Source organism: Xenopus tropicalis, chromosome 4 (assembly GCF_000004195.4).
Source record: "Xenopus tropicalis strain Nigerian chromosome 4, UCB_Xtro_10.0, whole genome shotgun sequence".
In the NCBI taxonomy this organism is placed as follows: Eukaryota; Metazoa; Chordata; class Amphibia; order Anura; family Pipidae; genus Xenopus; species Xenopus tropicalis.
This window is the reverse complement of record NC_030680.2, coordinates 93,913,963-93,927,408: the sequence shown is the minus strand read 5'-3', so window position 1 is coordinate 93,927,408 and position 13,446 is coordinate 93,913,963. Positions and strand designations below refer to the sequence as shown.

General features: G+C 39.8%; 1 protein-coding gene across 1 annotated transcript; it reads left to right on the top strand.

Moving 5' to 3' along the window:
- Positions 1-4,980: 4,980 nt before the first annotated feature.
- Positions 4,981-13,360, top strand: pdzk1ip1 (pdzk1 interacting protein 1). Its single transcript, XM_031900948.1, has 4 exons — positions 4,981-5,080; positions 10,790-10,910; positions 12,154-12,237; positions 13,049-13,360. The coding sequence occupies exons 1-4, from the start codon at positions 5,017-5,019 to the stop codon at positions 13,119-13,121; spliced, it is 342 nt and encodes a 113-aa protein (XP_031756808.1). The 5' UTR covers positions 4,981-5,016; the 3' UTR covers positions 13,122-13,360.
- Positions 13,361-13,446: the final 86 nt, after the last annotated feature.

The following is a 13,446-nucleotide window of genomic DNA, read 5'->3' as shown; positions in this document are numbered from 1 at the left end:
CCATGGGTGGCACCCAAAGGTGCAGCTCTTTGCTCACCCCAGTGAATACATTAATGCAAGAATTCACCCACACTGTGGCCCACACCAGGCACCTCTTTGAAGTCTGTTGCATTTGGTGAAAGCCTAGCAAGAGTTTATTAGAGGGATGCCTTGCTCCCAACAACCATGTACTTTGCAACTTGAACCCGAATTTTATCCAGTACAACGTGCAGGGCACAGATTGCACAATCCATATGTTTTTTTTTCAGGCAATTTGCACCTGATAACTGCATGTATATGTGCCTGGCAAGTGATTTCAGTGTTAATCCATGGTGGTCTGCCTTGAGATCATAAATCCTGCATTTATGGACTACTTAAATATATGCTGTTTAAAGCCCCTGACATTGCCTTTACATTCCAACTGGAACAAGTTGCATGTTCTGCTAAAATGCTTTGCTTACAGATCATATTGCACATTATGTTTGGGTTAACAGAACACTTGAAAATTCATGGACACATTTAGAAAATCCAAAAAGATAAACATGCTAAATTGTTTGTATTTTTATTTTTGTCGTTCTACTTGAAAATAAATAAAAACAAAGATTAAAAAAAAAGAAAATCCAGCTAGAGGCCTGCAATGATTGCAATTTAATTTGTATGCAACATGTATTTAATAGATGTGTCCCTGCAATTCCAGGTGATCTTGTAACCCTAAAGCAGTGATCCCCAACCAGTGGCTTGTGAGCATCAAGCTGCTCACCAATCCCTTTTATGTTGGTCTCAGTGCCCCCAAACCAGCTAGCCCTTATTTGGCACCTCCATGAACTTTTATGATGCTTGTGTTGCTCTCCAAGTGGTTTTACATTTGACTGTGGCTTGTGTAATTCCCAATTCAAAATTCCATATTGAAAAAAGAATTCTGAAGCAACGCTGATCAGCAGGTAGCAGGGGAAGATATCTTCCATTAAATTACACAGTAATCTCCTTGTTGCAGTGACTTCACACAAGGTACACCACACAATCTTATACATGCACCTAATGTGGGTCACCTGCCTGGTGCCCCCCCAGCGTTGGGCCCTAAGCATGCCTCTTATTTCCCCTCTTCCACTGTGTTCACCCCTTATTAGTTCATAGCCCTATTACAACACTTCTCCTCAGCTTATATCCTGTGCATTCGATGTACATTTATTGGTCCCCCACATACATTTCTCAAGCTATTATTAAATGTTTTTTAAAAGGATCTTTTCCATGTTTACATAAAACAGCAGCATCTCATGTGGGAATGCTACAAAAGGTTCAATAAACCTTATCTATGAAAACATTAGGTTGTGAGAAAACAATCATCTGGCTGAAATGCATTATCTCCTCTTGTTGTGTTACAGAATTATTCCAATTAAACTCTCCCTGGAGGAGCTAGAGTCCTTCTCTATCTATTGTATATAGCTAATGAATCTTCATCAGCCCCCATCAATAAATTGCTAATAAGACCCCGTCTCAGGAGCTGCAGGCCACACATTTTATCTGGGAAAGTTGTTCTATGAATCTATAATTATAAATTATAAAGGAAACAACAATTTCATTTAGGAGGAGCCTAGAAACAAGCCCCGTTTTTGAAATGGTGAGGTATAGAAAGGCCTGGATACCGGGCATAGCATAGGAGGAGGGCCCACATGACGGGGCAGACAACTGGAACACCGATTGGGCAGCTTGGGCACAGGGCTAGCAAGGGTTAAAAGGGGGGGCTGAAGGAGGCGCCAAGCAGTTGCGCGGGAAGCCAGCTGGGAGATAGGATAGGGCAGCAGCGGCGCGAATCCCCACCCACCCTCCCCATTGGTCAATTTTTTCAGCCAAGGTAAGTATAGCAAGCTATGGGATAGGTTCAGGGCTGGTAGGAACCTTAGCAGGGCTCAACACAGGGAGGCTAGATGGGCTACCCATGGTAGCATTTTAGTCACAGCTTTGGCGGGTCCCTTGCCAGTCTGCCGGGTATGTTGGTGTGTTTTGGACAATACTGGACCCTTGGGGCAACCCCTAAGGTGGGTACCCACGGTGGGGTTGAATATGTTCAGTTAATTTCCCCAGGGCTTGGTCCCTTGTGGTTTGTTTCGGTTTAACAGCTATGGTGTGGATATTACAACGCTAGGCAATCTCACTGAGCTAGGGGCGGATAGTGAGCATTCCTGGCATCTGGAAGGGCAGACTGGCAGAGGGCTTTACCAAGGGCTACTGATTGTTACCAATTGTTGTCAATTATTACAAATCGTTACAAGTTTTGTACCATGTTGTTAATGGCGTTTTTTCTCTTCTGTACGTAAACAATAAAAGTATTGCTAAATGACTGTTGTACAAATAAAAGCTGTGGCCATATCATCCAACAAAGGTGATGTCACGCGTGTTTTCTTTATTAAGAACGGTTGGAGGGAGGAGTGAACAATGGGTCATGCCCCTAGTCATGTCTGCCCTAAATATATTAATGAAAGAAAAAAGCTCAGTTGTGAATCTTTTGATTTTTATGCCAGTTAGCCATAAATTCCCTGCTTTTAGGGTTGTATACAGTAAAACCTATATAATTTATAGTGACTAATGTACCACCTATTGTAGAATATTAGGATACTATGGGGCCGATTCACTAAAGGTCGATAAAACGAGCGCTAGCAGCATGCGTTAAAAATTTTATCACTTCTTAATTTTTGGGACTTAACGCTCGATTCACTAAAAGGACACTTGTCATAATTAAGAAGCGATGTTCTTTGTGTTATTTAAGTTGTGATGAGTGATTTTCTTATGTTTGAGTTACCCGTAAAATATATTCAATTGAACTTATTTGTTATTCATTTTGCAATCAGTTGTTGCGTATTTATTGTCACCTTTTGTTATATGAAAACCAGTTGCTGTCTGATGTGTTTATTTATACGGCTGTAATGCAATCCTTGCATGTGTAGCTCCCTCTGCTGGATTTAAACCTGAAAGAACTCCAGTGCAGCGCCATTGCACCAAATGAGCTTTCAATGTTAATACTAGGAGGATATTTTATAAACCTGCTGCACCATCCAATTCAATCACTGGCATATCATTTTTTTCCATCCCGCACAGCTGAATACTATTCAAATTTACATCATTTATATGTCAGAAATGTTGTTGTTTAGGGTCTTTCCCATACTGACCGTAACCCAATAGGATGGACAATATATACACAACAGCACAGCAAAGTAACCAGTTACTCATTAAAGTGGTTTGTAGAGAATGATTTGCATACAGATAGATTTGCCTGCTAAGACACAGAGAAATGGAAAAACAGAGATTATCTGTGGGATTGATGACCAACCTGGTTAAAAAAGTAACCTGGCTACTTATTAAATAGCTGTAACAAACAACTAAGCAATCTTTTAGCAGAAGTACTGAACTGACTGGCACACTGCATCCAAACAGGGAATTGTAGGAGACACATCTGATATACTGAGCAAATAGGAGACCAGTCAAAGGGTCATACTTAGTATGTCTTTTACGATTTCACTTAGTGAGTCTTTTAGGATTTCAGGTGGTGATGATGCTGAATATTTAGGAAAGAGAAAATGGGGGGTTTTAGGGTGTTTTAGAGACCCCCACATGATATGAAATTAGAATTAAATTGCCCAGGGGCCAATGATGATATTTACTAACCCTGCTCCAGAATGTCCATAATAACCAGCCATGTGTGTCCAAACCATATTTGCTCATTGCGCAATAAAACCAAATGTATTTCCTGCAATCCTGCAAGCTGTCTAAAATATCTATAAAACACATCAGTGTGGCCATCATTTTAAACCTACTGATAAAGAATGTTGTATTGAAAGTTAATAGATAATGCACATCAAATTATATACAGAAACATCATGCATGTTACACGTCATACATCTTAAACTGTTTAAATTGTAATCACAAAACAACATGATTCATGCTTAAGATGCAAGAAGCAAGGTCTCTATTAAACTGATGCGTTTTGAAAAAAACATGTTTTCCCATGACAGTATTCCTTTAAGTACACAGAGACCTAAACAGCCCCCCACCAGTCAACTAAATAGTGACTGCCTATAGCATCTTACAGCAGCCCCTCTGGCATTTGCCAGAATCCACAGATTGCCAGTCTGGGGCTGAATTCTAATATGCCAAAGTGTGCAAACCAAAAGGTAGAACCAGCATATCAGCACATTGCACATATAGACGAGCATCAGAAAGCACTTAATCAAATGATGGTTTGACTAGCACAATTCTGTGTAAATATTTGCACTTAGTGGTGCACCTCATGTTCTTAATTGAGCCATTTACCCTTGATTTGTGGCAGCACAGCTTTCTCAGCAGGAAGGGAATAGAAGTATAAAAGTCTCACTCAAAAAGGTTTTGGCCCTATTCTAGCCTTGACACTCAGAGGCATGCAGACAGGATCACTCTCACACATAAATTAGGCACAGTTGATACTTTAATGTATCAGCTGCTTTATATCGAAAATATATAATACATTGTCAAGATGTTTAACAGCATCTTAACAAGACATTTATGCATACAGGCAGATGCAGCACTTTCCTCATGGGAGTACAGGGCCTTCAAACTGGAGAACTGAGTTACAGGAAAGAATATAGCAATGGGTACAAATATGCCATAAATTTGCTAATTTTTCAAGGAACAGATTACAGTGATCTACAGGCATCTAACTAATCACTACTTATGCAGGTGACACAGAATTACAGGATTATAAAATGTATTTCCAACCCAACATAAGACTCCAGACTACAGTGTTTTCAGTAAAAGCCCACAAATGTGCTTCTTCATGGGATATTAGTGAATTCTGATACTTTTCCCCATTATCTCCTCAGGGAAGTGTTTGCTGAGTAAACTAGCACAGGAACTGTGCATGAAGTTAGGGAATCCAGGTCCCGCCCAGAGGTGTACCTTTCAGATTTGGCATTAACTATATCCGAAGATTCCTTGTTTTCCACAACAGTGTAATGTTACATTCCATTTCAGATCCAGGACAGGCAGCAGTGGGATCTATCGGCAACTATGTTATCCCTGCAACATTTGCTCCTTATTCTTTTTTCCTTGGGGCAGGTCTCTGCACAGCACGGTATGTTACATAGCTTTGCATCAGACTCTGTATATTGTTATCAGGTCATAACAAAATGATTGCACTGCATTTTATTGAAACTCTGGATAACCTATGAGAGTCCTTGCTAAACTCACTTGCTGTATGTTTCACTGGTACAATGGCATGTTGCTCCTACATATTAAGTAAAATGAATGTTCACCATAAACTTTGCTTTAGTAAGTTGTAGTTATATTCAGTGTCAAACACTCATATAGTCTTGTAGCTGAAATGGTCTTAATTCATTTATATTTAAATATATCCTTGTGTGAGGAGGGTAGGTCAGTGGTTTAAAAGAATTTAATAACACCTGTGCTATGGAGCACATGTTGTACAAATTTGGCCTTGCTAAATATTTTTTATTACAATTAGCCACACTGCACAGCAGTCAGTATTAGGAAATGTGATTTCTGGTACCAACTAATTATGGGATTTGAAAACAATGGGTGTTGCAAGATTTGTTTTGCTGGGTAAAAGTGGGTCACACCCATGTCTAAAGAAGTCTGATTACAATGAATCAGATGGGAAGCATTTGTTTATTAAAGAAACCCAAGCATTCTACCATATTAATGGACCATGTGGCCACTCTGGACACTGTTGAAGTCGAGGCCTGCACCTTTTGCATGTGCCCCTGATGAAAGCCCTTGGTTGTAAGTGCCAAAACATGTTGTGTGGTTTTTTTTTTATGTGTGCCAGTGAGGCGCGCAGTCAGAGATTAGAGTCATTGGAGGGTGGGAATAACAAATTGCCACCCCAGGGATTTTAAAGGAGACATATCCTATAAAAATTAAGAATGTACCAGTGAATTATACTTCTCTTGATATAGGAAGGAATGTGCTTAAAAAAGTTGTATTTCAGACTGATTTATTGAGAAATTCCACCACAACCCCACTAGTCCCGCCCATCTGTTCCACTTCCTGCTGGCTGAATCCTCTGGATGAGCTGGGGAGTCGGCGGCTCTCAGTACACTGCACTGTAGGATAGGAACCAATCAGCAGCTAGGCTGACCTGATAGGGAACTGAAGCCTGTCTTTGCTTGTGTGAGTGCAGGGCTGTGATTGGCTATCCCCCTCCTACTGTGTGTCTGGCAGTGACCATTAGGACACGCCCACTCTTCATTTCAAACTCAGACAGAGAAGTGATAGGATCTATAGGGAGCTCCAATAGGGGGCCATTTTTACAGATAGGATTAATTTTTAGCACAAAATGAAACCAGCACCGTATATTATTCATAATTGCCTACAAGATTAGGGGTTTTCCCATTTAGCCTATAGGTCCCCTTTAAATTCCTTGCCCTGGAAAGTGGCTTGGAATAAACTTTTACATCCTTAGTAACCTGTTCACTGTAATACTGCCAGTTCAGTTTCACTTATTATAATTATCCCTTTATCCTGCATGCCAAAATAACTACACAAGTCTGCCCAAAGCATACAGTCATCTGAGTTAGAACTCTAACTTAAAGTGATTCTGTCATGATTTTTATGGTGAACTTGTTATTTCTAAATTACACTGTTTACATAGCAAATAATTCACTTTATAATTTAAAATGTCATTCTTGAACCAACAAATGTACTTTTTTTTTAGCTGTGATATTGGTGTGTAGGCAGCCATCTCAATGCATTGTGTCTGAGTCTGAGCACATGGCTGTGGCACCCTGGGAAATGAAGGTTATGGCTAGCTCCATGTGAAATTTTAAAATTAAATTTTAAAAAATCTGTTTGTGTTTTTGAAAAATTTCAATGCAGGATTCTGCTGGACAAGTTATATTAACTGATGCATTTTTAAAAACACGTTTCCCATAACAGTATTCCTTTAAATATCTGTTAGCCGAGAGATCTAATTCTAAAAATTAGGGACTGGAGAGCAAGAATGGTGACTATCCTGGAGCATTTAATTGTGCCCATACAGACTTTTATTAACCCCATTCTTGGTGAGAATAACAAATAAAATGAGAGCATTATGCTAAAAGATAGGCTAAAAGAGTTTTTGTAGTTGCCTTGGCTGGATAATTAGCCAGTGACTCTAAAAGTGGCCATACACGGGCCAATTCTAGCTGCCAATATCAGTCCTTAAAAGGAGAAGGAAAGGCTAATAAAGAGTTCATCTCAAGCTGCAGGCATACCTTCAGTTGTCTCAATAGTGCCCTTAAGTCTCCCCATATTTCGCCTGTTCAGAAGATCTGAAGCCAAACAGGAAGAAAAAACACTGAGCCGTGTAAAAAAAGTTCCCATGATGCCCCACTCCTGCACAGACACCGAGACCAAGTGTACATGCTCAGTTAGTTAGACTATGAGTCAGCTTCCTGCTGATTGGCTCAGATCCACTTTCCTAAGTGGGGGAGTGAGTTCTTAGCATTCTTAAGGGAGGGGGGAGCAGGAGAGGGGACAGAGGAGAGAGCTGTGTGTCTGTGGCACAGGAATTACAGACACAGCTAATCTTTTTACAGAGAAGTCAGTGCAGCGTTTCTGTGAGTGCTTATGGCTGTATTTACATAGACCTTTCTGATAAAGCCTACTTAGTTTTTACCTTTCTTTCTCCTTTAAGCCAGCCATATACGCAAGGATGTTATCATACGAAACCTAGTTTCGTACAGTATTCGGTGTGTGTATGGCGGCTCGAAGAGGCAACTGAAATCGCAAAGGTTGCAGCTATCGGTTGTCTCATCGATCAGCCAGTTTAAAAGATTTTGATTGGGTGCCATTGAAGGTGCCCAAGCAAAATTTCTGTTTAGGGCTGAATTGGCAGGTAGAGGTAGAATTTCTATTGTTTCTACCTCCATATCTGACGATTCAGCCCTGAACGTCAGTGGAGGGTGGGAACGATCTTTTGTGTGACCAATGGTCGCACAAAAGATCGTTATTTCTACGTGTATGGCCACCTTTAGACCAAATCGGCAGCTTATTGGCACGTGTATGGGCAGGTATTTGTGCTGAACATATCACAATAATCACTCTTTAATATAGAATTAGAATATAAGGGTCATGTTTGCAGTAACTCAGTATGAGTAACATGCACTTTTGAGCCATGGTACCATCAGGGGAATCTAAGGAAAGGTTTTTGAACCTCTGCATCAGCTAAAGGGAATTAGCATTCCCTCAAAGCAGAAAGCATATGCAGCCAAAGCAGTTTGCCTAGAGCAGTGATCCCCAACCAGTGGCTCATGAAGCTCACTGGATATTGCTCCCAGTGGCCTCAAAGCAAGTATTTCTTTTTGGAAAGCAGAACCTCCTGTAGGCTACCACTCCACATAGGGGCTCCCAAATAGCCGATTATAGCCCATATTTGATACACTTTTTTTATGCCTGTAGCTCCCTAACTGGTTTCACATGTGAATGTGGCTCAAGGGTTAAAAAGGTTGGGGACCTCTGGCCTAGACCATGTCCAGGAGCTGGGAACACAATGCCCTTTTTGTAGGTTTCATTCTAAGAGAATAATTATCAAAGCTCAAAGTTCTTTCATGCATATTGGCTGCGATCACACTTTCAGCAAGGTTGTCCAGGTTCACTGATCTCACAGTCAAGTTTGCAGTTTGTTGCTTTTCTAATTTTGCTGACCTTGTCCATAGGAAATAATTATTTTTTTTCCCAATTATTCATCTTTTTATATTTTTGTGGGGTAGTGGAGAAGATTGGGATTGCCTTTGAGCAATTTGGGCAATTGGGAGTGCACATATAGTAAATAAGTACATTATAGGTAAGTCAGAACTTTCTGATAGTGGGATCTGCTTAAAAAAAGCACCTTTTGAATGAATGTACAACAAGAATAAAATCTGAAATGGTAGAGTAAATTATTTGCTATGTAAACAGTGTATTTAGAAATAAAAGTATACCCTAAATGGACAATGTAGGTTTCAAACCACAGTTGCAGGCAAGGATGTGTACTTCACATTTGATTCTTGCCTTTGAATGAGAACAAGCAGTCTACATGGGGTTATGTAATAAAAGGCATTAGGGGGCAATTCACTAAAGGTCGATAACGACAACATATTGCATGCTATTTTGTGGTAAAAAGCATGCAATAAATAAGTACCGATTCATCAAAGTCATTTACATGCATTAATCCGCATATCACATGTGCAAAAAAAGCATCATCGCAAAGTGTTATTTCTAACACATTGCGTTAATTAGCAAATAGAAATAATACTCGCATGATTCACAAACACATATGAAGCGTTAAACGCGCAAAATATCACATTAGTCTGTGCGAATATTAACACCAACTTGGGGTAGGCGGTACTTAAAGAAAATTGCGGTTCGTGAGCTTTTGGCAACACGACATGGACTTTGCAGTGGGATTTATTCAAGTCTGCGTTGGCCCTAGAATGATGCATCCTCCAGTTTTCAGGGAAATGGTAATTTTCAGAACAGTAGTTTTCAGGAAATTGCTCATCGTGAGTTAAATAACGCAAATAACATCGCTTCTTAGTGAATCGAGCGTTAAGTCGCGAAAAATAAGAAGTGATAAAAATTTTAACGCATTCTATAAATAGCGCTCGTTTTATTGACCGCTAGGGCTCTGGCACATGTGGAGATTAGTCGCCTTGAGAGGAAACTTCCGCGATTTCACTGAAATCGCGCCGCCGCGTATGGCATCCCACCGGCGATTTACATTTTCGCCGGTGGGATGGCATTTTAGGGAGATTAGTCGCCCGCGAACAGGGAGATTTGTCGCGGGCGACTAATCTCCCCGTGTGCCAGAGCCCTTAGTGAATCGGCCCCTAAGTTTGCCCAGGTGTAACCCATAGCAACCAATCAGCAGATAGCATTTACTGGTCACCTGTTTTAAAACAAACATCTTGTTGGTTGCTATGGGTTATTGCTCCTGGGCAAACTTAGTGCCTTTTATTACATATGGGGGTTAGAGTTGTGTATTCTTTATGCATATGTGCTTCATCATTCACCCAAGTTCTAGCAGAGATATCTAGAAATACAAGTCTTGCAGAGCTGTTCCAGTCACATCTGTTTCAAAAAGTTCCCTTGCTTCAATAAATGGTGCTTGTAGGTTGTACCTGTTATGTTAGTGCAATTGATAATTTGCAGGGCCATTAGCTGCAATAGTAAATAGATCATGCAATATACAAATGGATTTTTTTGGGATCTGTTGTGGTTCCCCCCAGTGCTGTAATCTTTTTCTTATTTATATTTACATAAGAATTACATATGTGGACATTTTACACCATTGTTTAGGCCACTTTGAGACCCTGATAGATAGCTGAATATTGTTGTTATGGCATAGGATACTGGGCGGGTGGCAGGACCACAGAGGCGGTGTGGGGCCCTGGGGGAAGCAGCTCCGGTGAGTCTTGCACACCCCAGTCTGACCCTGATTAATGCATTTGTTTGGAATGCACCCCAATTATTATTACTATCGAGATTAATGTGCTGGGAGGATTACCCCTAAATTTAGTATTCCATCAACTTTTTACCTGCCTTAGAATACCTACAGTCTACAGTACCCGACTTTCAGTGCCATAGAGCTTACATTTCTGGTTTCTTCCTTGATTTATGCTGTGCTATTTGTCATGTGTTGCTAAGTGCTTGTGCTGTGTTCTGTTTTATCTGACAATAGATGGCACGGCAAGATCAAAAAGGCTCTTTTAGTGAAATGGTTATTTTTTATTTTTATTTTTACTGAAATGAATATGGAAATAGTGGAACAGATTTCCCATCTAAACAAATGTCTCTCTTGCAGTTCATAATAATGTTGGCAGAAGATTTCCTCAGTGGTTAACAGGGCTTATCGCTATGACAGTCTTCCTCTTTCTCGTTCTTGTGGTATATGTAGCCAAGATGCTCTGGAAAAAGAGATCACAGTGAGTGTGCAAGCTGTTCTTCATCTTACATTCTTCAGCTATGTTTATTATATGTAAAACACACTAGATTTGTGCAATATGATTACAGGGGAGGATTCAGTAAAAGCTCAATCCAGTTTATAATTGTGATAAATAATAATAATATATTATAGCCAATGAAGACTGCTCTTTAGTTGGGGGTTACTGGAAATGGCCATTCGGCCCTACCCTAAATCAAGCCCTAAAACTGGATAACAGAAAATGTTATTTCCCAAGTGTTTGTAAAATAAAAAAAAATGATGGCTATTGTATTGCCAAACAGAAATCCATCACATCTTAATATGTTTTGCCAGTCTGTCTAAATGGGAATATAAATTAAAAGCAGCCCTGACTGCCTAAAGCACTGATACAGTCTAGCTAATATTTTAGCCCTGGTGTGTTATACCCACCAGGTCCTGGTGATGGACATTGGGGCTTGGTGATGGCACTGCTGCAGTATTTATTAACATTAAAAAGTGGAATCATTATCACCTTATGACCAAAGCAGATAATGTAATAAAAAATAAAAAGTGACCTGTGGAAACTAATTAGAAAATAGATTTACTGCTCTGCAGTTTAAAAGCAAAAGCCAGACCCAGGCTGGCAATCTGTGGATTTGCCAAATGCCAGAGGGGCTGTTGTACAATGTTATAGACAGTCACTAGTGGGTTGGTGGGGGGTTGATTGGGTCTCTGTGCCCTTGAAATGCAAGGGCCTATTTTGAATCCCAGTCTGGACATGGCAAACACAGTTTATTTGCTATGGGTTACTATGGCTTTTCTAATACATTATGAAATCAACATGGATCATTCAAGACACAAATAAACATTTACTGTAAGCACAATGGAAACAACTGGAGAGTGAAATTATGCAAGAATAGGCACATTGTACTAAATGCACTCATAGTTTCAGAAGCTCACCCCTCCCAGGGCTAAAGCTGGATTACCTTAGCTCTCTTGCTCAGCAGGTTCTTGCAACATCACCTCTATTCATTTTCTGTGCAAATAAAATCATGTGTGGCATATGTGGCTTGCTCTGCCTGCACTCATGTCATATCTCAGCCCAATCAACATGGCCACAGTGGTAGGTAAGAGGGTGCCCAATGTTGGAAATTAGATTAGAATTGCTGGAGAAAACACTTTGTAAAGCAGAACCACTTACTTGCCAATGTCTGAAATCTGCAGGCATCATTTTCTCTCATTTAAAAGACTGTATTTTACTCCAGGCAAGGCACAAACATGAAAGACTTTGAAGAAGTGGTCGCCAATGGCACCGGTGGATGTTATGAGACAAGAATAGAAAATATCTGGTTAGTAAATTCATGCAATATAAAGGATTTAAGGTAAGGGACTTTAGAGATCACATAGGGGGAGCTTTATCAATCCACGAACGCTTCGAATGCATCCGAATGCAGTTTTTTCATAATGATTGTTATTTTTTTTTTCTTGCGAAAATTTTCTCGTCGCCGTCGCAACAAATTCATATTGTTGCGCAGAGTACGAAAGTTTCGGATTAATTCGAGCTTCGGTATCGTGACTTTCCTTGGGCCAGGTGGGAGCTGCAGAGTGCCATTGAGTCCTATGGGAGGCTTCCAAAATCATGTACAGAAGGATCAAAGTCGGAAAGGTTTTCCCGCTGTTAATGATCGTTCAATATGAAAAATTCGCGGATATGGGATCCATTATCTGGAAACCCATTATCCAGAAAGTTCTGAATTACGGAAAGGCCATCTCCGATAGACTCCATTATAAGCAAATAATTCTATTTTTTAAAAATTATTTCCTTTTACTCTGTAAAAATAAAACAGTACCTTGTACTTGATCCCAACTAAGATATAATTAATCCTTACTGGAGGCAAAAAAGTCCTATTGGGCTTATTCAATATTTAAATGATGTTGAGCAGACTTAAGTTATGCTCAGGACCTGGGGTTTTATCTGGAAAACCCCAGGTTCTGAGCATTCTGGATAACAGGTTCCATACCTGTACAAATGTAGAAATTAATAAGATGAATAATACATATAAGATAAAGTGAAATTAAACTTTACTCCTATATAGGGTATATAGGGTATAAATTGAGTATTGGGTAGGATTTTTAATATGTTTTTCTTTCTAATTTTAGGTCCGGTGAAAACATTCATGCATATGAAAATCCCATTGAAGTCAATGACAATGTCCGTACTACAGCTATGTAACTGATCCTTGGATTTATGGCATGTAAACGATGTAAACAGTATATATAGAGCTGCAAAAGTTCTAACTGAGTAGCACAACGAGAAAGTGATTTTTATACATTTTTTTACTTGGTATTTTGTGTTCCATCTTAACTTCATCTACATGGAAACACAATATATTTATTGTGAATTGGTAAGGTATTAGAAATGTTTACTTTTAATTGTGTATACATTCAGTTTCTCCAGGATATTGTTACCTAGAACCTTAGCTAAGTTAATTTCAGCCTCCCTAAGGCCAGCTCTGCAGAGACCCAGAGCAAGACTGTTTCTTAATATTAATAGCAGA

What these genes read in the sequence shown, in the direction of transcription:
- pdzk1ip1 (XM_031900948.1), top strand. Translation starts at nt 5,017, where the DNA reads ATGTTATCCCTGCAACATTTGCTCCTTATTCTTTTTTCCTTGGGGCAG. An exon ending in GCAGGTCTCTGCACAGCACG is followed by an intron (nt 5,081 to 10,789) that starts GTATGTTACATA and finishes TCTCTCTTGCAG; the next exon opens with TTCATAATAATGTTGGCAGA. An exon ending in CTCTGGAAAAAGAGATCACA is followed by an intron (nt 10,911 to 12,153) that starts GTGAGTGTGCAA and finishes ATTTTACTCCAG; the next exon opens with GCAAGGCACAAACATGAAAG.